The sequence below is a fragment of the Schistocerca cancellata genome, chromosome 6, assembly GCF_023864275.1.
Source record: "Schistocerca cancellata isolate TAMUIC-IGC-003103 chromosome 6, iqSchCanc2.1, whole genome shotgun sequence".
Classification (NCBI taxonomy): domain Eukaryota; kingdom Metazoa; phylum Arthropoda; class Insecta; order Orthoptera; family Acrididae; genus Schistocerca; species Schistocerca cancellata.
The window spans coordinates 443,108,562-443,134,115 of NC_064631.1; the positions used below are offsets into that span (position 1 = coordinate 443,108,562).

General features: G+C 41.1%; 1 protein-coding gene across 1 annotated transcript in view; it reads left to right on the plus strand.

The window, feature by feature from the left end:
- LOC126088377 (cytochrome P450 4C1-like) overlaps positions 1-25,554 on the plus strand; it is a 322,897-nt gene that overhangs the window by 158,357 nt on the left and 138,986 nt on the right. The window contains exons 4-5 of the mRNA XM_049906516.1: positions 13,148-13,540; positions 13,619-13,731. Coding sequence (XP_049762473.1) covers positions 13,148-13,540; positions 13,619-13,731 — 506 coding nt within the window. The remainder of the gene's footprint in view (positions 1-13,147; positions 13,541-13,618; positions 13,732-25,554) is intronic.

The following is a 25,554-nucleotide window of genomic DNA, read 5'->3' on the forward strand; positions in this document are numbered from 1 at the left end:
GTGAAGAGTAGGATGATTATATAACAAGACAGTTAACTCATAAATACAAATCAACTGGCTGATGCATCCATAACACAGACGCCACACAGCTGATAATAGCCCACCACAGGCATTTGTTTACCCGTCAGGTCAATCTAATATATGATTACCTACTACGTGCATAGCACATTTCTGACTTTCAAGGTGTGTTACGTAAAATATACGTCAGACATCGCTCTCCCATGGAAGCCTGAGTTACTGCTGATGTGTGGAACCAGATGGGGTTTTACATGTACATATGTGCAAACAGCTATCAAACTGAGCTGTGAAACAGATAGGAAATCAGTAATTCTTCACACCTTTCATAGAATCTCCATGGTTTTTTAATGTCTTTGTTAATTTATGTAAGGCATGTAAGTTGATCACTTAATCAGAACACGTTATGACTCTTAAATGTTAAGAATGTGTATACTCCTTACATCAATATCTACAAATGGTACTTCTTCGAAATGTCATCCAACACAATTCTATCAATACCAATTCAATGTACACTGAAAAACACAAGTACCGCTGTGTAAATGCAATGCTGACTTTAGCCATATCTTAATTACGGCATTTGGCTACTACTTTTTGCGCATTAATACTCTATCACCACATAACATATATTTTACCCTCTCTCTTATGTTAACAACGCAGTATATAGTTCAAATATGGCTTCCAATCATTTGCATAAATACTCTAAAGATAAATTATGGAAATAATGTTCAGAACACACTCATCAACTGCAGTTGTCAAAGCTTAGATCGAGGATGTACATATGTAACAGATGGAAAATAATAATAATAATAATAATAATAATAACAGTAATAATAAAATAATATAGCAAATTTCTGGCTAAAGAAGTTCACCTCAACACATTCACATCTAACTAAATTATTTAACAGTTACATTGCAGACCCATACACATTCCCTGATACACTTACACATGGAATAACTTATCTGAAACCTAAAGATCAAACAGACACAGCAAACTCAGCAAAATATCGCCCCATAACATGCCTACCAACAATATACAAAATATTAACTTCAGTCATTAAACAGAAATTAATGACACATACAACACAGGACAAAATTATAAATGAAGAACAAAAAGGCTGTTGCAAAGGAGCATGAGGATGTAAAGAGCAACTGATAATAGATGCAGAGGTGACATATCAAGCTAAAACTAAACAAAGGTTGCTACACTACACATACATTGATTACCAAAAAGCTTTTGATACTGTACCGCACTCATGGTTACTACAAATATTGGAAATATACAAAGTAGATCCTAAATTGATACAGTTCCTAAACATAGTAATGAAAAATTGGAAAACCACACTTAATATCCAGACAAATTCAAATAATATCACATCACAGCCAATACAGATTAAGCGAGGAATATAGCAAGGAGACTCATTAAGTCCTTTCTGGTTCTGCCTTTCTCTGAATCCACTATCCAACATAATACAAATTATGGATACAATATTACTGGAACATACCCACACAAAATCACACATTGGCTATACATGGATGATCTAAAACTATTGGCAGCAACAAATCAACAACTCAACCAATTACTCAGGATAACAGAAGTATTCAGCAATGATGTAAATATGGCTTTTGGAACAGACAAATGTAAGAAAAATAGCATAGTCAAGGGAAAACACACTAAACAAGAAGATTACGTATTGGATAACCACAGCGACTGCATAGAAGCGATGGAAAAAACAGATGCCTATAAATATCTAGGATACAGACAAAAATAGGAATAGATAATACAAATATTAAAGAAAAACTAAAAGAAAAATATAGACAAAGACTAACAAAAATACTGAAAACAGAATTGACAGCAAGAAACAAGACAAAAGCTATAACTACTTATGCTATACCAATATTGACCTACTCATTTGGAGTAGTGAAATGGAGTAACACAGACCTAGAAGCACTCAATACACTTACACGATCACAATGCCACAAATATAGAATACATCACATACATTCAGCAACAGAAAGATTCACATTAAGCAGAAAGGAAGGAGGAAGGGGATTTATCGACATAAAAAACTTACATTATGGACAGGTAGACAATTTAAGAAAATTCTTTCTAGAACGAGCAGAAACTAGCAAAATACACAAAGCAATCACTCATATAAATACATCGGCTACACCACTGCAATTTCATAACCACTTCTACAACCGTTTAGACCACATAACATCAACAGATACAAAGAAAGTAAATTGAAAAAAGAAAACACTACACGCAAGCACCCATATCATCTAACACAGCCACACATCGATCCCAGACGCATCCAACATATGGCTAAAAACAGGCAATATATACAGTGAGACGGAAGGATTCATGATTGCAATACAGGATCAAACAATAAACACCAGTTATCACAGCTAGCACGTTATTAAAAATCCCAATACCACAACAGATAAATGCAGACTTTGCAAACAACAAATAGAAACAGCAGATCACATAATAAGTGGATTACAATACTAGCAAATACAGAATACCCCAGAAGACATGACAATGTATTAAAAATAATACATCAACAACTTGCCATACAACATAAACTAATAAAACAACATGTTCCCACATACAAGTATGCACCACAAAATGTACTGGAGGATGATGAATACAAATTATACTGGAACAGAACCATTATAACAGATAAAAGAACACCACATAACAAACCGGACATACTCACCAATAAAAAGAAGAAATCAACACAACTAATCGAAATATCCATACCCAATACAACAAATATACAGAAGAAAACAGGAGAAAAAATTGAGAAATACATCCAATTGGCTGAGGAAGTCAATGACATGTGGCATCAGGATAAAGTTGACATTATACCAATTATACTATCAACTACAGGAGTCATACCACACAATATCCACCAGTACATCAACGCAATACAGCTACATCCAAACTTATATATACAACTACAGAAATCTGTAATTATTGATACATGGAATGTAACATATACCGTACAGTTAAAAGGAAGTCACACTTGATCAAGGTCCACGTCACTTTCCATTTTTGACCAGACATAAGGTCTGAGAAAAGAAAGATTAATAATAATAATAATAATAATAATAATAATAATAATAATAATGTTCAAGGAAACGAATATTTACTCTTATAAACACATATGCCAGTTTTGTGCAGGTAGTCGTAATAACCAAATTAGTTTAATTCGCGAAATTGAGAAGAAACAAATGGATGCACATCATCAATACCTGCAGTTATGATGCAACTGTGTCACAGCATATTAAAAACAAGGGCATAAGCAAGTACCATACCGCAAAAAATAAACTAGAGCTATGATTAACACATCATCCTTTAGTAATGTGTGCTGATAGTGTTTAAAAATAGAACAACGGCATTATCAAAGTACAGCTCACTGCTATTTAGAAGTTTGGCCAATTTTCTCTGACGAGAGATACTTTTAAAAAAACTGAACAGTCGAAACTGAATCAAATTATATTGATAGCCACGTTAAATAACCAGCACAGTCTGATATTTCAACAAATGCACCTACATCCCACATTTAACAACTAATTCCACAACGTGTTATTTAACGAGAAATACATTCCTGTTAATACCTTTTCTATTCACACACTGACGAAGATGACATCTCTCCAATACTACTAACCATTCTGAGGTTCTCCCTCTACATTCCGTAACTCTGCACACGAAGTATAGGGACCTACCAGAAATCAGTATTAATACACTGTCACACCTCCATCAGCGCGTCTCCAGCACTGCGCAGGTACCCATGCATGTGAGTACTCTAGCTGCGCGGACTACAGCCAGCTATGCCGGTATCGTTTGTTCCAGGGTTGTGGCGAAAGATGGTCTGGGAATTCCAGCACCACCCACGTATACAATTATCCCCCGACAGCGAAATTTTTGACTGCGGCGAGGCATCACTTGCCAAGGCATCCAACAGTTGGCAGCCTTAAAATGATCTGCATGGCTGTAAACTGACGGATTCTGCCCAAGTTGTCATCCCTTTAAGTATTTGTTTAATCTTGTACGAAGATTATTTTTCATGTTATTTGTCTCTAGGATTACACGACGCCACACCTGCTCCTTTACAAACAAAACTGCTAGGCGTTCCCATCAGGCTAGCCTTACTGATGTGATGGACTAACGTTTTCCAGCACTTTGCGTAATATATCGTGATGTCACTATTTGGCCACACTTTGCATTGTCAAATGACGTAAAAATTTAACGCCACATTGCATAATACATCGTGAAAGCATTAATTCAGTCACATGGTGTATTACACCATAAATTACGTTGATATTCTTCCGAGATGTAGCGAATATGTGGGGGAACTTTCTTGTCATTGAACCAGAGAGAAACAGAGGAAGTGGAGTACTAGCGCGTAAACTGTTAGCAACGCAGGTCTGAAAAGGTGTCTACAAACTTCCGCTGGCGAATGTGCAGACTCTGGCGGGCTGTCAACAGTTTCCTGTTATTAACGTGGACTGGATGTCACTCCTTGATTGCGTGATTTAGTACCAGGGTCTATTTTGTCAGCAAACAGGTTGACGTCTTGGGGAATATTACACTTATATTGTTTAAGTAATACAAATACCTCTACTATTGTTGGGAAACTTTGTTAATATTTAACGACGTTTTGCGGTATATGGCGTCTGTAGTTCTTCCGATAGGAGAACACGCTCGTTTTAAAAGATACACTAGTAATGTATGGATGGCTTAGTAAGAGTTTATTTGTACATATATTACGCTGTGGTGTTCCTTTAACATTTCAAGCCTTTGCATGAGCGTATTTCTTGTTGAATTATATGCTTCACTGATTAGCTAAAGTCATGTTTACGATAAAGATATTGGTATTTAGGAAAAAAAATCAGTAAAACTACAGCAAATTAACTAAAAATAGCAATTAACTATGAAATGTTTTCTTAATCTGCTTGGAATGGTTGCTGGTCTCTGCTGTCATGTAGAATGACGAAATTTGTATGATTGAAATAATAATAATACTTATCTGTCATTTATAACAAACACCCACACTCTGATCCTCTCAAGGCAGTCCACATACTTATAATGGTGAGCAACAGCACATGACATAAATAATTCACGTACTTGTGAGCAAATGCTGCATTATGTTTGACCGAAAGCATCATGACGTTGATGTATCACAACACTGACTGCATGTAAAAAGACACTAATGTGATGTGATATGACTTCAAGAACTATAGGACAAAACTCACATATCTCTAATACTAATGCTGTTAATTTGTTATCTATAACAAATAACCAAACACTAATCCTCTCACAAGAGTGTAGCGAACTTGAATTACAAAACTCATATAGTACAAAAATAATACGTTTTGTTTGTTATTACTATTATTTATAACAAATACCCACACTTCGTCCTCTCCCTATGGAGCCCGGTCCTAAAATGATGAAATGGCAAAAATTTAATTTGTTGTTATTATTTTTAACAAGGACCTACACCCTGACCCTACACAAACCTGATCACCACCGTATCATATGCAGAAAAATTTGCTGTCATCGACTCCACTGCTCTTGTTATAGAGGATGAGAATTAGGAGGCGAAAGGGGGTCGAATCTTATTGGTGCAAAGTGGAAAGAAGGATAAGAGGAAAGAGGGGTTGCGTGGGCAGGATGCTGACTTCCAGGGGAGAGGATAACTGTGGGCTGTCCTTGGGTATAACTAATCCAGTTGCCTCAGTATGTAACCTGATACTCAAGTTCAAGGTCATCTCATTGCATTGTTTAGGGAGCAATGTTATGGAGGCAAAATGACTGAATTATAATCATTTATTATTTTATGTGTTAACTGTCTGTGTAGTGTGTTATGGAGTGGTTACGGAAATCAACCCAGTATTGGCCCAAGATATTATGGGAAAACCACCTACAAGGATCTTCCTTGAGAGAGAAAAGCTTTTTTCCACAAATAAAGACGAATTTAGAAAGGACAGATAATGCTAAACTCAGCTTGCCCTTTTCTTCCACGATGTCCTGCGAACTATGGATGAAGAGCAACACGCAGATTCAACATGCCTACACTTACAGAAAGCGTTTGCCCGCTCTGCGTACTGTTAACGTAACTCCGATCATAGGGATCACTTTCGAAGTAACTAAACCCAGTACGTTGTACCGGACAGCAAGTGCTCATCAGAGGAAAAGACATTGTCAGGACTGCTACCGGAAAGTCCGATAGAGCAGCTCTTGTTCTTTGTGTACAGAAAGGATCTGACAGTTTAGGTGAGCAGCAGCCTCTGACTGTTCGCTGATGACGCTGAGGTATATTCGTCGTTGAGTGACTATAGGAGGATGCAAGATGACTTGGGCAGAACTTCACATTTGTTGTGATGAATGCCAGCTTCCTCTAAGTCTGGGAAAATATAAAGTACTGAAGATGAGTAGAAAAAAACAGTCCTGTAGTGTTCGAATATAGCGATAGTGGTGCGCTGCTTTGCAAATTCCCGTCGATAAAATATTTAGGCGTAGTGTTATAAAGGAATATGAAATGGAACAGGCACGTAACGTCGGCTGCGGGGAAGACGAATGGTTGGGAGAATTCTAGAAAAGTGTACACACAATTACAAAAAGGTTGAGCACTCAGAGAATATGATCAGATATCAATAGAACTTCGTGCATCTACACGTCATTGGCTGGTATAAAAGTGATTAGAAATGCAATTATTTGAGACAGGTAGAACAGCCACCACAGTGCATTAGCATTGTTCTCGTTTAGCTTTGTTATCAGGCCTTATAGGGTATACAAGGGGCGGGATTAGTGTCACATGTTGAGTGTCGACTGTGAAGGACACGGAAATGTCACGTACTCCTACGAGACAGCGTTATCAGCATTTCATCGACTTTTAAAAGTATCTGCCTGGCGGGTTGAGTCGTTTAATATCCAGAATTTTGGGTCTTTCGAATATGACAGTGGTCCGACGTTGGACTGCATGAGAATGTAGAAGCAGGCACACGTCGCCTAGGTTCTTGTCAACTACATTTTATTGTGCACTGAATACATCATAATCACATCAGAACAGCACCTGCCATCAGAGATCAAGTAATAGACTCTCTGCAACGTTCTGTGTCATCTCACGCCGCTGGTCAGAGATTATCAGCAGTAAGAGTAGGGAATTACTGCCCATCCGTATGCAGCATTTAACACCAAAGCACAGCCGGCTGTGCATGGAGGGATGCCGTGACCGGGTATGGCATCACGTCACGTCTGTTAATTGCTGAAGGAACACTGGCGGAACAACGATACGTCAGGAACATCCTGCACTCTCTTGTGTCCCCTCTCAGGTCTGCGTATTGAGATGCGTTTTTCAACAGGACAAAGATGGTCCTCAGGCGGTATGTTCGCTATGAACTGTCTGTGAAATGCTGAGTTACTCCCATGGCCAGCAAGATCCCCAGATCTGTTCCCCACAGAAAATGTGTGGAACCAGGTCGGACATCAACTCTGTCCCACTGCAAGGATCAAGAATACCACGGACTAGTAACAGTAGTTGTGAACCACATTGCTTTAAGAGTGGAAACAGCGGTTTTATTACTCTTTCCCAATCGAATCAATGCATGTATGTGGTTCAGAGGTGGTGCAACTTCATACCCCTAAGTAGGATCATACAGCCAAGTTCTTTGCAAACTTGGTTTTCTTTTGTAATCAATAAAATAATATCACATACCCTCCCAACTCGCGAAGTTTCATTCCATTTCCTCCTCCCATTCTATATCCATCACTTTTTTTATCAAACAGTGTAGTTCATCTACAAAGAAGACTGCGCACAGAACGCTCATCGAACCCATTCGGATTTCTCCTTGCATCTAAGAGATCCCCACCAGGTCAGATTAATTAAAAAAGAAATGCATCGAAGCAATTCTGAAGCTTGCTGCTAGATTTGTTATCAATAGGCTCAGTCACGACACGAGTATTACGGGGATGTTTCGTGAATTCAAATATGAATCCCTGGAGGGGAGAAAACCTTCCTTTCGCGATACTGTACTGAGAAACTTTGCAGGACCGGAACTTGAAAGAGACTATCCTACGGCTATCAACAGACATTTCGCACAAGGACCGCGAAAACAAGAGAAATCTGGGCTCGTGCAGAATAATATAAACTCTCTCTCTCCGTCCGAACAGGCGTTGAAAGGCCCACGGGTACCAACCGGCCGCCGTGTCATCCTCAGACCACAGGTGTCACTGGATGCGGATATGAAGGGACATGTGTTCAGCACACCGCTCTCCCAGCCGTATGTCAGTTTACGAGACCGGAGCCGCTAGTCGCAGGTTCGAATCCTGCCTCGGGCATGGATGTGTGTGATGTCCTTGGGTTAGTTAGGTTTTATGTAGTTTTAAGTCTAGGGGATTGATGACCTCCGATGTTAAGTATTTTAAACATAGCTGCACAACAGCAACGGTTCCACGTAATAAAATTATAAACAGCCGACCAGTTGCAATGGATAAAGAATTATTTATCTAGGTTTCAACAAATTTAAATTTGTCTTCTTCAGAAGGTGGCCTAAGGACAATGAACATCATAGCTTACATTAGAAAGGTATGAAACTTAAGTCAAGAATAGATTTTAACACAAATTAGAGAGCTCTTGCATTACAGAAATATGAGAACGACGATTGGTACTTACAATTTTACATTAGTATGGACTAATGTACCATCGCCGTTTTTACAAATGCCGGCATAGATCCATTTGTCAAAATTAAAATATATCCCTAGAAATAGGGTTTGTCACGTAAATATAAATTAGTACATGGATGTTGCAGAGCTCACAACCAACTGAGTGTAATCGGCCAGCGTAGTTACTCTGCGGCCAGGGCAGGTGGCGTTCATGGCGCGAACCATGTGCCAATTGGCGTACAAAAGCAACGTGTAAATTATCAGTATTAATAACGTCCTTAGATAAAGTAACAATAAAAAGAAGGAAAGCGTTTAACACTTCCGTTATAACAGTATTGGAGCCTTGGTACAATTAATGTATTTATACATCAAAAAGGCAGGTGGCGCTTACGCCGAGAGAGTTACGCGCAGTGGCATATACAGCCAAAATATAAAAATTACATTACTATATTAGTGAATCCCACAAACGGTATATATGTCAGAACTTTAAAATTGACAATAATGGCTCTGTCTCCAGAACTGGTAGAGGTCGTTAAGTCGTTACGAAAGTGACATGTATAAGAGGCGTTCAAAAAGAAATGAACCAGAGGCATAACTAGAAAAACCAGTACCTGTATGTTAGAAGTATTGACCCTTGGTGTTGAGACACTTGTCCCACTGTGATACAAGACGGTGAATGACCATTTCATAAAATTCCCGGGGCTGCGATGTTAACCAGTTCCACACGTACAGTGGAATTCAGAGGTGAATTGTTTGCCCCTTAGAGCCTTTTCAAGGGAACCAAAAATTGCGTAATCACAGGGAGAGAGTTCCGGACTGTATGGAGGGTGGCCGAGAATCTCCCACTTGAATATCGGCGCAGGAGTGCCGCGACTGTGTTGGCTGTATGAGGCTCTGCACTGTTGTGGAGCAGAATGTCCCCACGGGTGAGATTGTCTGGTCGTTTCGATTTGATCGCTTGGCGAAGGGTGGTCAAGATTTGTTGGGCATTCACTGTTGTCCTGTGCTGCAGGAAGTGAATCAGAAGGGGGCCATCTTGTTCAAAGAAAAACGTCAGAATAGCCTGCTCTGAGGGGCAAACGATTCACCTCGGACGACGACGTCCAGGTGTATGTGCGGAAGTGGTTAACATTGCAGCCCCGGGAATTTTATGAGACAGCCATTCACCGCGTTGTGTCAGAGTAGGGCAAGTGTCTCAACAGCCAGGGTCAATACTTCTAGTGTACACAGGTACTGGTTTCTGTATAATTGCCTCCGGCTCCTTTCTTTTTGAATGCCCCTCATAGCATCAGTTTATCTGTACAACTCGATAATGGATAATGGATTATTCTGAAACGCGTAATATCAAAGTAATTCACTCAATAGCTAACGACGTCTTACTAAATGGCCTATTCAGCATCTGTGCAGTACTGTTCCACTTATACATGGTGTTCGGAAATTTCAGTTACAAACTTCTAGGATGTGGATAGGGAAGTGAGTACATAATTTTTGGATAGGAGTCCACGTGCGGTCGGTTCCAGCTCAGATGTTTATCCCATCCACTTTCGCATGAGGAACTGAATTAGGAGAGACGCAGTACAGTTATTACGCAACAATTCGAAAATAAACATAACGAAACACCCATATACCACTTAAGCACATTCGTTCGAATCAACACTTAAACATTAGGTGTTTCAATTGTTCTAAAACAAAAAGGAACCTAGCATACTAAAAGTAGAGTATTGATGGATTGCAACATCGGCTTGATGTGGCGACTACCGACATTCTTACCAGACATTGTAGCTATGAAGCGTTTTCTGGTACGCACTGTCCGTACCACCTGGTGTGTCTCTAATTTCTAGTGCAGCGATCAGAACTCGTGCCAGCTCCCTCTGGCTCTACAGGAGTCTCGTAAATTAAACCTTGCACACGACTCTGTAAGCAGTAGTACACGTCATCGCGTCTACCCTGTTGCACACAAGGACAAGTAACTGTGAGACATATCTCTTTCCTTCACCAGACGTGGACGCGTTATACATCTGAACTGAAATCGTCGTAGAACGGCCAGGGTACGTTTCCGGGTATGGATTTCTATTCAAAATATTATGTAGTCACTCCCCTCTACAAGTCCTAGGAACTCGTAACGGGAATCTGCGAACCTGTATCAGTGGAACAGTACTGCACAGATGCTGAATAGCTCACTTAGTAAAACATCGTCAGCTACTGAATGAATGACTTTGATATTACGCGTGTCAGGATAATCCATAGTCAGATACATTGAGTTGTACAGGGAAACTGAGCTTATACTTTACATATGTAACGACCTGTGACAGTTAGGTACATAACGTATGTCTTCAGTCCATCATGTTGAATCTCCAACCTTTATGGTCGTTCATTTGCGAGAAAACGGTCTTGCGTTGCTGCAGACGGGCGTACATTGTGTATTGATGCTACAGTTTGAGCTCCGTTTACTGTGACTACCTTTCATCTCACTTGTCAATAAGATGATCGACTCCTCGGCGACGTTACCTTTGTATGTCAGTGTATATCCGAACTCAGAACAACCAAAAACTAGTCCAGATTTGCATTATGCTTACTACCTCAGCCCCCATCTTATTCTGTTACTCGCTCCTGTTAACGGGAACGCGTTAGATCTTGGTGTCACTCGCGTCCACCTAAAAAGGTAGGGCCTTACCATAAGGCTTCGGCAATATGATTGCATTTCTGAGTGTCCGATCACTGATGAATTTTTATCTGATTTTACTATTTTATATTTCTAGTTTTTACTGAGTTTAACGAAGGCGATGTTGGCCCGATATATTCGACGATGCCCTTTGGCTACACTGACTAAAGGATCCTTCTAAGGAATACCAAATTAAGCTATTTGCTCTTTCAGTATTTGATCTGTTTATACATGCCTTTAGGTTATCCAAGTCAGCACAACGCGATCGCGATTCTTAAGTAGTTGTATTTGTTCTCTGTTTTCTATGTAGATAACCTGAAGATGCCTAAATAAGACGAAACGCGTCGTTGAAAAATAAAAAAAATAATAATTGCAACCAAGACTGTTTTTAACCAATATAGTCCAGATTTGCAAATTCCCATTTTTTTTATTTTTTTTTTTTTTTTTTTGCCCCCAAAGGCAAAGGTCCCGAGTTGGAGTCTCGGTCCGGCACACAGTTTTAATCTGCCAGGAAGTTTCATATCAGCGCACACTCCGCTGCAGAGCGAAAATCTCATTCTAGAATTGGTATAATCTGCATGCGCTGTAATGTTTGTTTGCACATTCTTGAAATGGTTTTTACGCTTTCGGAAATACCATTTTTGAGTTCAAATGGTTCAAATGGCTCTGAGCATTAGGGACTTAACATCTTAGGTCATCAATCCCCTAGAACTTAGAACTACTTAAACCTAACTAACCTAAGGACATCACACACATCCATGCCCGAGGCAGGACTCGAACCTGCGACCGTAGCAGTCGCGCGGTTCCGGACTGAGCGCCTAGAACCGCGAGACCACCGCGGCCGGCATTTTTGAGTATGTTAGGATGATTTGAAACTGGGTCCCGTCCCGAAAGTAGTCACCAAGTGAATTAGAAAGTGAAATTTGTAACTCTGGGCTATTGGATTTTGCTGACCCACAGTTATTCTCGCATGCTGGAAGTACAGCGAACAATATTGGTTAAAAACAGTATTGCTTGCAATTTTAGGTATTTTATTTTTAAACGACACGTTTCGCCTTATTTAGGCATCTTCAGGTTACCTTTAGTACTGGCACACGACGCTGTTGTGCATTATGCTTACTACCAGAGCCCCCATCTTAATGTTACTCGCTCCTGTGAACGGGAACGCGTTATGGAGATCTTGGTGCCTCTCGCGTCCATCTAGAAAAGATAACCTGAAGATGCCTAAATAAGGCGAAACGCGCCGTTGAAAAAAAAAGCAACTAAAATTGCAACCGAGACTGTTTCTAACCAGTATTGTTAAGCACTGATTTGCTGTTATGCCACATATGAACTGGAAGAATTTCTAAAAAAAATGTTCAAATGTGTGTGTAATCTTATGGGACTTAACTGCTAAGGTCATCAGTCCCTAAGCTTACACACTACTTAACCTAAAGTATCCTAAGGACAAACACACACACCCATGCCCGAGGGAGGACTCGAACCTCCGCCGGGACCAGCCGCACAGTCTATGACTGCAGCGCCTAAGACCGCTCGACTAATCCCACGCGGCAAGAATTTCTACAGTGTACAATTCCATCTATCGTAAATCCGGAGCACTGACTTCAGATAGCACGTCTTTATGTCTCCTAAGGTACCCGCTACATCATACAAGGACGTTATCAGAAATATAGATGAAGGAAAGGGTAGACATTTCATCCTTGCGGTTACGAGAAACAGAGGAAAGAAGCGAGTTATATAACGGGGTTTCGTTCGTAATGCTCGTGTGTAATGTTCCACGTTTTCTGCTCCCTGTGCAGGTGACGAAGACGAAAAGTGGAAGCAGACCCTTAGGCTCCACAGTACGGGAAACGCTCGGTGCAGAAATGTCAGACTCGATGTGGACAAGCAACAGGACGGAACTGCGAGGGAAAAAAAGGACGAGATCAGCTGCGGAGAAATGCTCAGCAGACGGGTCGGGAACGAAGGACAGGAGGGGCAGCGCGGCACAGGAAAACGCGACTGCCTTCGACGTCGGAGAGTGCGGGGCGTGCAGGCCGCGGCCGCTCGGTCACGTGCGCCTCGCCGAGGACTGGCCGGCCGGGGCGGCGCGCGCCCCTGCGCTGCCGCCACCGTGGCCGCCAGTGAACGGCGAAATGGCGCACTGGACGCTGCAGGCTTCCGACGTGACGAGCGCCCTGGCGCTGCTGCTGGCGCTGCTGCTGGCGCTGTCTGCGGCGACGCGCGCGTCGGCGCTGTCGCGCTGGCTGCGCCTGCGCCGGCTGGCCAAGGCGCTGCCCGGGCCCACCGACACTCTGCCCATCTGCGGCGACGGCATCAGCCTCCGGGGAGCGCCCATAACCGCGCTGCGGCGCCTCTACCACAAGCACGGCACCCCGTGCAGGTACGTCCTAACCGTCTCTTACTTCTCGCTACTTACCAGGATATCCCACTATCAGACCAATTGTGTGATTGGATTGAAGAGTTCCTACATAACAGAACGCAGCATGTCATTCTCAATGGAGAGAAGTCTTCCGAAGTAAGAGTGATTTCAGGTGTGCCGCAGGGGAGTGTCATGGGACAGTTGCTATTCACAATGTACATAAATGACCTTGTGGATGACATCGGAAGTTCACTGAGGCTTTTTGCGGATGATGCTGTGCTGTATCGAGAGGTTGTAACAATGGAAAATTGTACTGAAGTGCAGGAGGATCCGCAGCGAATTGACGCATGGTGCAGGGAATGGCAGTTGAATCTCAATGTAGACAAGTGTAATGTGCTGCGAATACATAGAAAGATAGATCCCTTATCACTTAGCTACAAAATAGCAGGTCAGCAACTGGAAGCAGTTAATTCCATAAATTATCTCGGAGTACGCATTAGGAGTGATTTAAAATGGAATGATCATATAAAGTTGATCGTTGGTAAAGCAGATGCCAGACTGAGATTCATTGGAAGAATCCTAAGCAAATGCAATCCGAAAACAAAGGAAGTAGGTTACAGTACGCTTGTTCGCCCACTGCTTGAATACTGCTCAGCAGTGTGGGATCCGTACCAGATAGGGTTGATAGAAGAGATACAGAAGATCCAACGGAGAGCTGCGCGCTTCGTTACAGGATCATTTAGTAATCGCAAAAGCGTTACGGAGATGATAGATAAACTCCAGTGGAAGACTCTGCAGCAGAGACGCTCGGTAGCTCGGTACGGTCTTTTGTTGAAGTTTCAAGAACATACCTTCACCGAAGAGTAAAGCAGTATATTGCTCCCTCCTACGTATATCTCGCGAAGAGACCATGAGGATAAAATCAGAGAGATTAGAGCCCACACAGAAGCATACCGACAATCCTTCTTTCCACAAGACTGGAATACAAGGGAGAACCGATAGAGGTACTCAAGGTACCCTCCGCCACACACCGTCAGGTGGCTTGCGGAGTATGGATGTAGATGTAGATGTAGAACGTCTCCCAGTGAAAGAGGGGTAGATGGTGTCGGAGGTTCCATGCGGCTTTTCGCGGATGATGCTGTAGTAGACAGAGAAGTTGCAGCATTAGAAAATTGTAGCGAAACGCAGGAAGATCTGCAACGGATAGGCACTTGGTGCAGGGAGTGGCAACTGACCCTTAACGTAGGCAAATGTAACGTATTGCGAATACATAGAACAAGGATCCTTTATTGTATGATTATATCATAGCGGAACAAACACTGGTAGCAGTTACTTCTGTAAAATATCTGGGAGTATGCGTGCGGAACGATTTGAAGTGGAATGCTCATATAAAATTAATTGTTGGTAAGGCGGGTACCAGATTGAGAGTCATTGGGAGAGTCCTTAGAAAATGTAGTCCATCAACAAAGGAGGTGGCTTACAAAACTCGTTCGACCTATACTTGAGTATTGCTCATCAGTGTGGGATCCGTACCAGGTCGGGTTGACGGAGGAGATAGAGAAGATCCAAAGAAGAGCGGCGCGTTTCGTCAAAGGGTTATTTGGTAAGCGTGATAGCGTTACTGAGATGTTTAGCAAACGCAAGTGGCAGACTGCAAGAGAGGCGCTCTGCATCGAGGCGTAGCTTGCTGTCCAGGTTTCGAGACGGCGCGTTTCTGGATAAGGTATCGAATATATTGCTTCCCCCTACTTATACCTCCCGAGGAGATCACGAATGTAAAATTAGAAAGATTCGAGCGCGCACGGAGGCTTTCCGGCAGTCGTTCTTCCCGCGAACATACACGACTGGAACCGGAAAGGGAGGTAATGACAGTGGCACGTAAAGTGCCCTCCGCTAGCGGGGTATAAATGTAGATGTAGATGTAGAAAATAAGCATACACGTCTCTAGGCTCGTCCGTAGATTCTCGATCATATCTGAGAAAACGACGGTCAAAGTGTTCGAAGTAGTTTATGTCCGTTTAAGCCAGTAAACAGTTCAACAGAAGTGGTGGCGCAGGGGCTAGTATCGCAGCTTCACACTTTTGCGTCCCACGTTCGAAACCCGGTTTTCACTTTCATTACTGTTTTTCAAATGATTCAAATAGCCATGAGCACTATGGGACTTAACTTCTGACGTCATCAGTCCCCTAGAACTTAGAACTAATTAAACCTAACTAACCTAAGGACATCACACACATCCATGTCCGACGCACGATTCGAACCTGCGACCGTCGCGGTCCCGGGTTCCAGACTGTAGCGCATAGAACCGCTCGGCCACGTCGGCCGGCACTGTTTTTCATTTTCTACACATGTCCGTAGGAGATTACTACACATATTGAAACAACGTTGTCCTCATTCATCCACTAATTTTATGCCAGGTGAACGTATTAAAAAACTAAATGAATGAGAAAATTATTTGAAATTTTTTTCGGTGAAATTCTAGTACTGTATCTTCATTCATAAATAACTGCAACCGTCAGTTTTCGGTAAAACGGTGCGTTACTCGTGGTTCACCGCGAAATTATTGCCAACGTCTGAAATCGTCAGCAATGTTAACGACGTTCCTTTCCAGAGTGAGATTCGTACGACAGAATGTCACTACGGCAAAACTGCCCTCGCGCGCTACTCATGTTGTTATGAATTTCTGTTTAGAAAGTTTCTACGATCGATATCATCCAGCCGGCCGGGGTGACCGAGCGGTTCTAGGCGCTTCAGTCTGGACCGCGTGACCGCTACGGTCGCAGGTTCGGATCCTGCCTCGGGCATGGATGTGTGTGATGTCCTTAGGTTAGTTAGATTTAAGTAATTCTAAGTTCTAGGGGACTGATGACCTCAGAAGTTAAGTCCCATAGTGCTCAGAGCCATTCGATATCATCCAAGGGAATGCACCAAATCTTCCTGAAGAATGAACATGATAATATGATATATGAACGAATATAAAAATTGGTATAAAAATGCAATCTGAGAATTTAAAAAGATTGTAACCCATTAAATTGTCAGACACACACATATATTATATAAGAAATATGTGAAACTTACTGCGAAACCCAGTCGTAATTTTACAATTAACATGATGTCCTTATATTCCCTAACCTGATAAGAGGCATTTGTGCAGTAACCCTCAACGGACATGATAGATAAGTGAAAAAGTAAATAAATAAAGACAATAGTCATGTTTCGATGACGAGACACAAAAGCGGAGATCGCGACGCTAGCCACTGTGCCACCATTTCGGATGAAAGTATCGCCCGCTAAAAGGCATTTAAATTCTGTCACCGTCTTTGACCGTCGTCTTCTTAGAAACTGTCGAGTGTCAACGGATAAGACAAGACACATTTTGACTCCTATTCAACTCAGCAAAGTTTCTAGGAAATCGCGTTATGGCACTTGCCGTGTTCTCCTGCTATTGCTAGATGTCGCGGGGTATCCCGATTTTTAGGGATGTCATGACCTGACCTGCATAGGGATAGTATCGTACCTAGAGGATAGTCTAATTACGAATGCATGAATATAGAAACTGGAAAACGTTCTAAGGGCCATTTTTTTTTACAGAACACGTTTTTTCAGTGTTCTCCATATTCTATTGCACGTCCCTAGAGTTAATTCTGGAGCCAAAACACAGAGAATCTCTTACAAACGTATGTTAATAGATGGCGCATGGTCTTTGTCCCAAGCTATGCTTTCCTCCTCTGGAGTTGCAAAATTTAACGCTAGCAGTACAAAGGCGTTTTCGTTAACGTGCGTTGTCAAACGGCTGTACATTATGGTTACCCTAAAAAAAAAAAAAAAAAATGAAATTCTTCAGTTGTTGTTTAATTTTAGTAACAGCGCTGTTTTTAAATGGTTACAGATGTGTAACTAGGATCCGGAAACCGAAAATAGCTTTTAGCACACCCTTAGTAAAATCAACACACTTTCAGTAACATGCACTGCCAACTTTGACCTACAAAAAAAACTAAACTCCTCCAGAACAGATCATGAAGGCCCAATGGTACTGACCGGCCGCCGTGTCATCCTCAGCTCATAGGCGTCACTGCATGCGAATATGGAGGGTCATGTGGTCAGCACACCGCTCTCCCGGCCAAATATTAGTTTTCGAGACCAGAGCCGCTACTTCTCAATCAAGTAGCCCCTCAGTTTGCCTCCAAAGGGCTGAGTGCACCCCGCTTGCCAACAGCGGTAGGCAGACCGGATGGTCATCCATCCAAGTGCTAGCCCAGCCCGACCGCGCTTAACTTCGGTGATCTGACGGGAACCGATGTTACCACTGCAGCAAGGTCGTTGGCCAACTTTATGATCACAACAGAAAATTTTAAAAACTCAGATGTCGTTAATTGTTATTGGTTTTTACTCTCAACATAGTTTTTAAGAAACCTGGAAGTATTGAAGACATTCTGACATTCACTGGGAAAGTTACATCTGCAGCTGAAACTTAAATTTTTGGGTTTATTTTAGCTGAAAACGTTTGAAACGTATATGAAATGTGGAAGAAGAATATTTTTTTCCCAAAATAAAAAATTCAAAATATAAAGTAACTAATTACATTACAATATTTTCAAAACGTGGGATAGAGTAACCCCCCCCCCCCCCCCCCTCTGTTATTGTGAGGATTAAAAGAAATGAGGACTCTCTTTTGGTAACTAGAGCTCTATTAGTGAAATGCCTAATGCTGTATTTCTGTAGTTGTTCTGGATGGTTATAATTAAAAGTGCAGCTACTCACTAGAGGTCCAGTGTGGACTGTAATTATCGTATGGCAGAGAAACTTGGTTGACAGACTAAAGCGAAAATATGGAATCGATTTACGCTGGAAAAAAATTAGTTTCAATTTTGGCCACCAGGTGCAAATGTGACACTGGACATAATCTTGTCGATCTCTCTGATGCTCATACTCAACAAACTGAGCAAGTAGTAGTTAACAGTACAATCAACATTATGCTTTAGTCACTTGTTTGACCTTTTCTGCCCACATCCCGTTCCTTATCCATAACATACAAAAACATTTCTCTATGTCTTTCTTGCATTCACAGCGCCGGATTTGCACCTGGTAGCCAAAATTGGAACTAATTTTTTCCGGATTAAATCGGTTCCATATTAACGCATTACATTATTTACTAAGTGTCGCTGGCATGAAATAATTACAGCCCTCACTGGACGGCTATCAGTAGCAACACTTCAGTTAGAACCACCAAGTACTATCACAAATAATGGTGCCTCAGTATTAATGGCATTTAGACAAGAAAAATAATATTTCTTGTTGTTCGCAATTCTTGTTGAAACAAAACAGCCAACAACTAATGTAAATAACACCAAATGTAAAATAAACGTCAACAGCCATCTGAAGACTAACCTGTCAGTTAGAAACAGGCCACGGCGCTTTTTGTGTAAATAAAATGGCATTATTGACAGTGATTGGTTACTGTTTTCTCCTTTGCAACAATCAACTTGTAGAATCTTTCTTATTGGCAGTTAGAACCAGTCAGTTTTCTGGTATCCCACTTAGCACATTCTGAATGAACTACTTATTTTCTAATTCGTTTCATTATTTTTTTCCGTTGATGCAATGAGCAGCTCCATTCTGTGCTATCATGATAGCCTCTTAATTTTTTGTATACAAATCATTTGTGCACAAACAGCAATACATTTTTTTTTCATTCTCTTGAAAAAAGACAGATTTGGCACTTTGAACATTTTCCATTTCCGTTCCTGGTTGGTGTTTCAGTTTGGTGACTGAGTTCAGAGTTATGTAAGTCAATGCAAACTAATGACCACCATAAGCAATTTTCTGAATTTTATACTGTTTTCGTTGTTGTGAGATATGAAGTTGTGCTTCGTGCATCATTTGTAAATATTTAGAGTTCTATACATTTTAGTGCTGAACAATAATTTAATCCTTTTCAGAAGATATTGTTATTTCTTAAGTTCCAGAGTGTTATGGTAAGTAAAATTGTCTATATGTTTAAAAGTAGTTACATAACATGACGCCATCGTTCTTGAGCTATCTTGCACTTTGAAACGAAAGAAAGTCTTCTACCACGGAACAAGCGATATTTACAAATGAAGGGAAGTTCTTTAACGTCTTACCAACTTTACTTTGAAAGTAGAAATTTTTGTTGGTGTCAGTAGCTTCTACTTAAAATGTATTTGACTTTTAACTGGTTTTTGATAATACTTCTGCTAATTTTATTACGTTTATTACTGTTGGTTTGTGGTGACGTACCGGTAATAATGTAATAGATATGTGTCCTCGGTGTCTTTCGCAGTGGGATCCTTCAGTAGAATCTTCTCTATTTACAAGCCACATCATTTCGAATAAAACACGCGAGCTTCCGACAGTTATCTCCACTATCGTCACCAGGAGTTAAAATCAGTGATTTCAACTCCTGATTGCGATAGCGGAGACAGCTGTCTAAAGGACGAATATTTTATTCGAAATGAGACGGCTTAGAAACTGGTAATATTTTATTGAAGGTAACAGGTACGTTATACGTACAGAACTGGCAAGATTTTTTCCGTTGCAGAACTTAAATTTCAGTAAAATATTACTTTGTAGGTACATGATTATGTGGTAAAGTGAAGCATTTTCTTACATTTGCAAAATCTTATTTTCGTGAGAAATTTCTCTAAGCTGGGAAAAAAGAGTGTAGTGAACAAAAAGCTAATCATGTCAGCTAAAAATGGAATAAAATTATATTAAACGTCTATTACTGGGCTGGCCAGAGGAGAAAGTCTGGAATTTTCCATGGTGTAACACACTTCCGTCCGTCTTATGCCTCGACTTCTGTAAATTTCTAACAATAGAATGCGTATTGACTTAAGAAACGCTCTACAACATGAAAGTTCCGAAGTGAGAATTCCGAACGCGTCGATGGCAGTAACAAGGAAAGTACGCAGCACGCCACGAGGTCGCGATCAGCCAATGAAGTAAAGGTATTCGTCAGCGCACGCCCGAGCTCTACGTTTCGAAAGCACTCGCACGCGTGCGATCCGGTGTTGTATTACTGGTACCACTGCTACGACTGTATTTCAACTTGTCCCTCCTCTTGTTTACTGAAACGCTTCGACTTCTCTTAGGACTTTTATTCCATAGCGGGGACCGCATTACCGCACGCCCACTTGTTCGTTTCTTGCTTTCTTTTGTTATGAGGAACAAAATGCAAGAGACAGGTGCAATCAGACTGTGAGCTATTGTTGGTCTCACGCCACTGTTTATAGCGGAGTTCGATTCCCGACGGGCACTGTGCCCTTTGATGTTCTTTTGTTTTATAGAGCACGCACTCGTACTCCGTGAAACGTAAATTCCCTCAGGCATTTGCAGGTGTGATGGATGTGATGGATATAGTACCGGACCCCAATCGTTGTGTAAAGTGAAACCTCTATCCCTGTTTATATGGTTTCTGGACAACTTTATTTCGGTAGGTATCTTAATTATGCTGCCTCAGAAACTTGGCGTATGCACCATGATACACTGATCTCATCGTATTTCATTTCATGATTTTATTCGACGCAGTGCTCGCTGACAGCTGATTCGCTTGGTTGTTTTAGTAGGATGTATCGCTGATGTGTGCAAAGACGCACATACCAATGAATTTCCTTGCTATATTAAAAGTTAGAACGGTGAAAGGTCTTGACGTTGCTGATCTTGCCTTTTTTCTAATGTCTTATGTTTTCACAGACTTGTGAATAGCAAGAATTCTGCTAACTATTCGCCGTTAGGCCATGACATAGTCGAGTTTCATCTACTTCTGTGAGAAATTACGCCGGCCGGGTGACCGAGCGGTTCTAGGCTCTACAGTCTGGAATCGCGCGACCGCTACGGTCGCAGGTTCGAATCCTGCCTCGGGCATGGATGTGTGTGGTGTCCTTAGATTAGTTAAGTTTAAGTAGTTCTACGTTCTAGGGGACTGATGACCTCAGAAGTTAAGTCCCATAGTACTCAGAGCCATTTGAACCATTTTTGAGAAATTACAAGGCACAAGACATTCACACTCGGCTAATATGTGTAGACACAGTTGTCATGAGCTGAAAAGCTTTCTAAATTCGCGATGTTGTACACTGAAGGATTAATATAGTTTCATGATATTTGAGTGGGTTATGCTAACAATTTCCCGAACTTGAAACTACGGAGTGCCTATATTTTGCTAGTTAGTGAAGATGCACCATTTTGATAACGTTGTTCACAACTTAGTAGTAACAAGAAATTCTTACCTAATGATTGAAAATTTATCTATTTTTTATGTTCAGACCTTTAGGTCTCTCTGCGGCCGACTTTTTAATCACCATTGCCTAAGTGCGGATTTTCCATCAACTTGATCTACGAACACTAGCTCTACTGGACCACTATGAGAAACTATCGACGCGAAACACGGGGGATCGAAACAAGGCAATTAAAAAAAAGGCCGGATAGTTACAGATTTTCTTCAGGCTTTACTGGAACATCTATTTAATAGAATTATAAAACCGATGTCATAAGAATATACATTCGTTGATTTTTTAATATTTTTTCCACACTTTGCATTTTGGTCGTTTAAATTTTCATAGAGTTTTATCGGAGCTGTAACTGTAACGAGTATAAAAGTTTGAACTGGATCGTAAATGGTTATAAATCTAACTTGTTCTTCAAGTCACCTAATTTGTCAAAGAATCTGTCAACGTGCTCCTTCCTGAAACGTGGTGCTCACTGCAGCTCATCGAGTCAGCTATCCTGGACTTCGTAAACTCGCACTAAAAGTCTCTATCTGCTTTCATTTTTTGTGTTTATTTTTAGTTGTTCTGCATATTTTATATTAGATCTCAGAACTCGTCTCTACTCAAAGGCATTAACTGGCTATGTAATTTTCTATCATGGTCGCACGATACTGTTCTCTGTCCATCACTGAATGTTCTCGGAAAAATACTTATTTCCTACAACAGGTTTGACGGTCACCTCTTTCTTTTCCCGTAAAGCTTTAATTTTATCGTGTAATATTTCCCATTCCCTTTTCTGATTGTCATTTCAATGTCTGGTTTCTTCTACGACTTCCTTCGCATTATTTTCATCCAATTTATGTTCTGACTTCTCTCTCTTTGCCTTTTAAAGAAAATATGGATTAGGTTTTTTTGCTATCTGTTTTGTCCAATACAATCCGAAATTGCTTTATCCGGCACTACGTGAACGTACCGCTTTGATATTTTGCCATTCCCATTGTTAATTATTCGGTTGAAGATTGTCACACCCCAATTTACAGAGTAATAGGAGTTGTATCTAAGGAGACAATAAAAATATAATAGTGCTTACTTGCAATCAAAATACAACACTCTTAATTTGATATACCGAAAAATCCACTAGAACATAACTTCTTACCACTCAGGAACGCATTTATGTTCTGATTCAAAATGACGTGATGGTCTTGTTCCACCGCAGATCCACAATCACGTACATACAGTCACGGCACTCTCTGGTGTAAAAGTTGTTACCGTTTGACGGCTGGAGCGGCACTAGCGCTCCAAGAGATGAGAAAGCAGACGCTCACATGCGTCGGAAGGACAATGTTTTGTTTTTAGTTATTTTCTACTTCAATAACGAAATCGTAATATTTTCGCGTTCCATGCATTAGTAAATTACCAAGAGACAATAAATTATCGTGAAATACATGTAAAGACAGCTGAATCGCACTGATTCAATGACATAAGCTACAACTTATTCATGAAGAAATACTTGCAAATATGTGTATATTTAGAGCTTATTCTGCTGCAAATGAGAAAATGTAAACACACATTCCTTGCATGAGAAGTGTATTTCTCTGTTGACGTCTGTTTTATTACCAAGGCACTTTCTTTGACATTTAAAACGTGTCGTACGTAGTCTAATGATTCGGACGTTCTTATACATCAGTCGACGTTCTAGTACACGAATAATTTTGTAAATATAATTATTTGTAGTTCAAAATCGAATGTGTTGAAGATTCTAGCCGTTTATTGGGAGAATTTTAGAAAAGAGTGGATCACTTGTAAAGGAGACCGCATGTAGGACGCTGGTGCGACCTATTCTTGAGTATTTCTCTGGAGCTTGGGATCCGTATCAGCTCGGATTGACGGAAAACATCGAAGCAATTCAGAGGCAGGCTGCTCGGTTTGTTACCGACAGGTTCGAATAACACGTAGGTGTTAAGGAGATGCTTCGGGAACTCAAATGGGAATCCCTCGAGGGAAGGCGAAGTTCTTTTCGAGAAACACTATGGAGAAAATTTAGAGAATCGGGATTTGAAGCTGACTGTTCAAAATGGTTCAAATGGCTCTGAGGGCTATGGGACTTAACATCTGAGGTCATCAGTCCCCTAGACTTAGAACTACTTAAACCTAACCAACCTAGAGACATCACACACATCCATGCCCGAAGCAGGATTCGAACCTGCGACCGTAGCAGTCGCGCAGTTCGTGACTGAAGCGTCTAGAACCACTCGGCCACCACGGCCGGCAAAGCTGACTGTTGAACGATTCTACTGCCGGCAACAGGCATTGCGCGTAAGGATCACGAAGATAAGATACGATAAATTAGGGCTCATACGAAAACATACAGATAATCGTTTTTCTCTCGCTCTATTTGCAACTGGAACAGGAAACGAAATTACAAGTGGTACAGGGTTTCCACCGTTGCGCACCGTACTGTGGCTTGCGGAGTATCTATGTAGATGTAGATGAAGATGTTTTTAGCTCAGATTTAGCAACAATTGTGCGATTGGTTTCTTTTGCATTGGGAAAATTTTTTATTCCTTTTGATGATTATTACATCTGCGTTGTCTTCCCTTAGGATAGAGTTGTGGTGTCCTATTTGGCACGTTAAATAACGTAGGTATTACATTTCATATAGATTTCCTATGTTCCACATTCACTGATTTGACTGAAAGTTGAGCGAACAAAACTTCGCTTCGTTGGATAGATATACGACGTTTTTCTGCAGAAGGTGCGGTCTTCTGGTGCTTATCTGCAACATGTTGTTATTAAAAGAAAGCATTGTTATTCAGTAAATGTCTGTACATTTCAAGAGAATCGTAAATGTACTGACCTGTAATGTACCGTTTCGTAACTCCCACAGTTCCTAGGAAAACAAATAACAACAAGTGTGGTGTCATATTTTAGGTATCGTCGATTGCTACGTCACTACGTACACTCCCTATGGTAGAAACTGCGTTGCAAATTATTACTGACGTTAGTACTCTCACTCATCCGATATTGTAATCAGAAGTGTCGGTTTAGGCGCTGCTATCGTCGTGAGTAAAAAAAACGAGACGCAGTGTCGCGACTGCTACGTCAGACTGTGGTAGTTCAGACTACCTCGGCGCAACACGTGCCACAGTAGCGCAAGCGTTTGCAATCAGCTCATTCCGCTGTCCGATACCACCCCACCTTACAAACGTCCGTAAATATTAAATGTATAGCGAGCATCGATAACAATTACAGAGAATCTGAATATAAACTAAAAGCTTCGATCATTGTCGTGCAAGCGCAGTGAATGGGTATGTCAGTTATCACACTTTTAAATAAAGGTTTTCCGAGACATCGGAACGGTCGTATTTGATATAACGATGCCGTGTTCTGCATTTTCCCACCTAGGTCTCCGGTCCTGACAGAAAATGATTTGTTGTTTTATATTATTATTTTTAATTTTTATGTCAAAGATTTTGTGTATGTTCCTACTTTGCCGAAAACACTCCCAGAACTCAAAATGCGCATTTCTAGCGCATTCAAGTCGGTGATTCCACATATGCTTTAGAACATAAGGCGTGAAATGGGTTATCGCTTCAATGTTGTCGGTGTGACCAAGGGA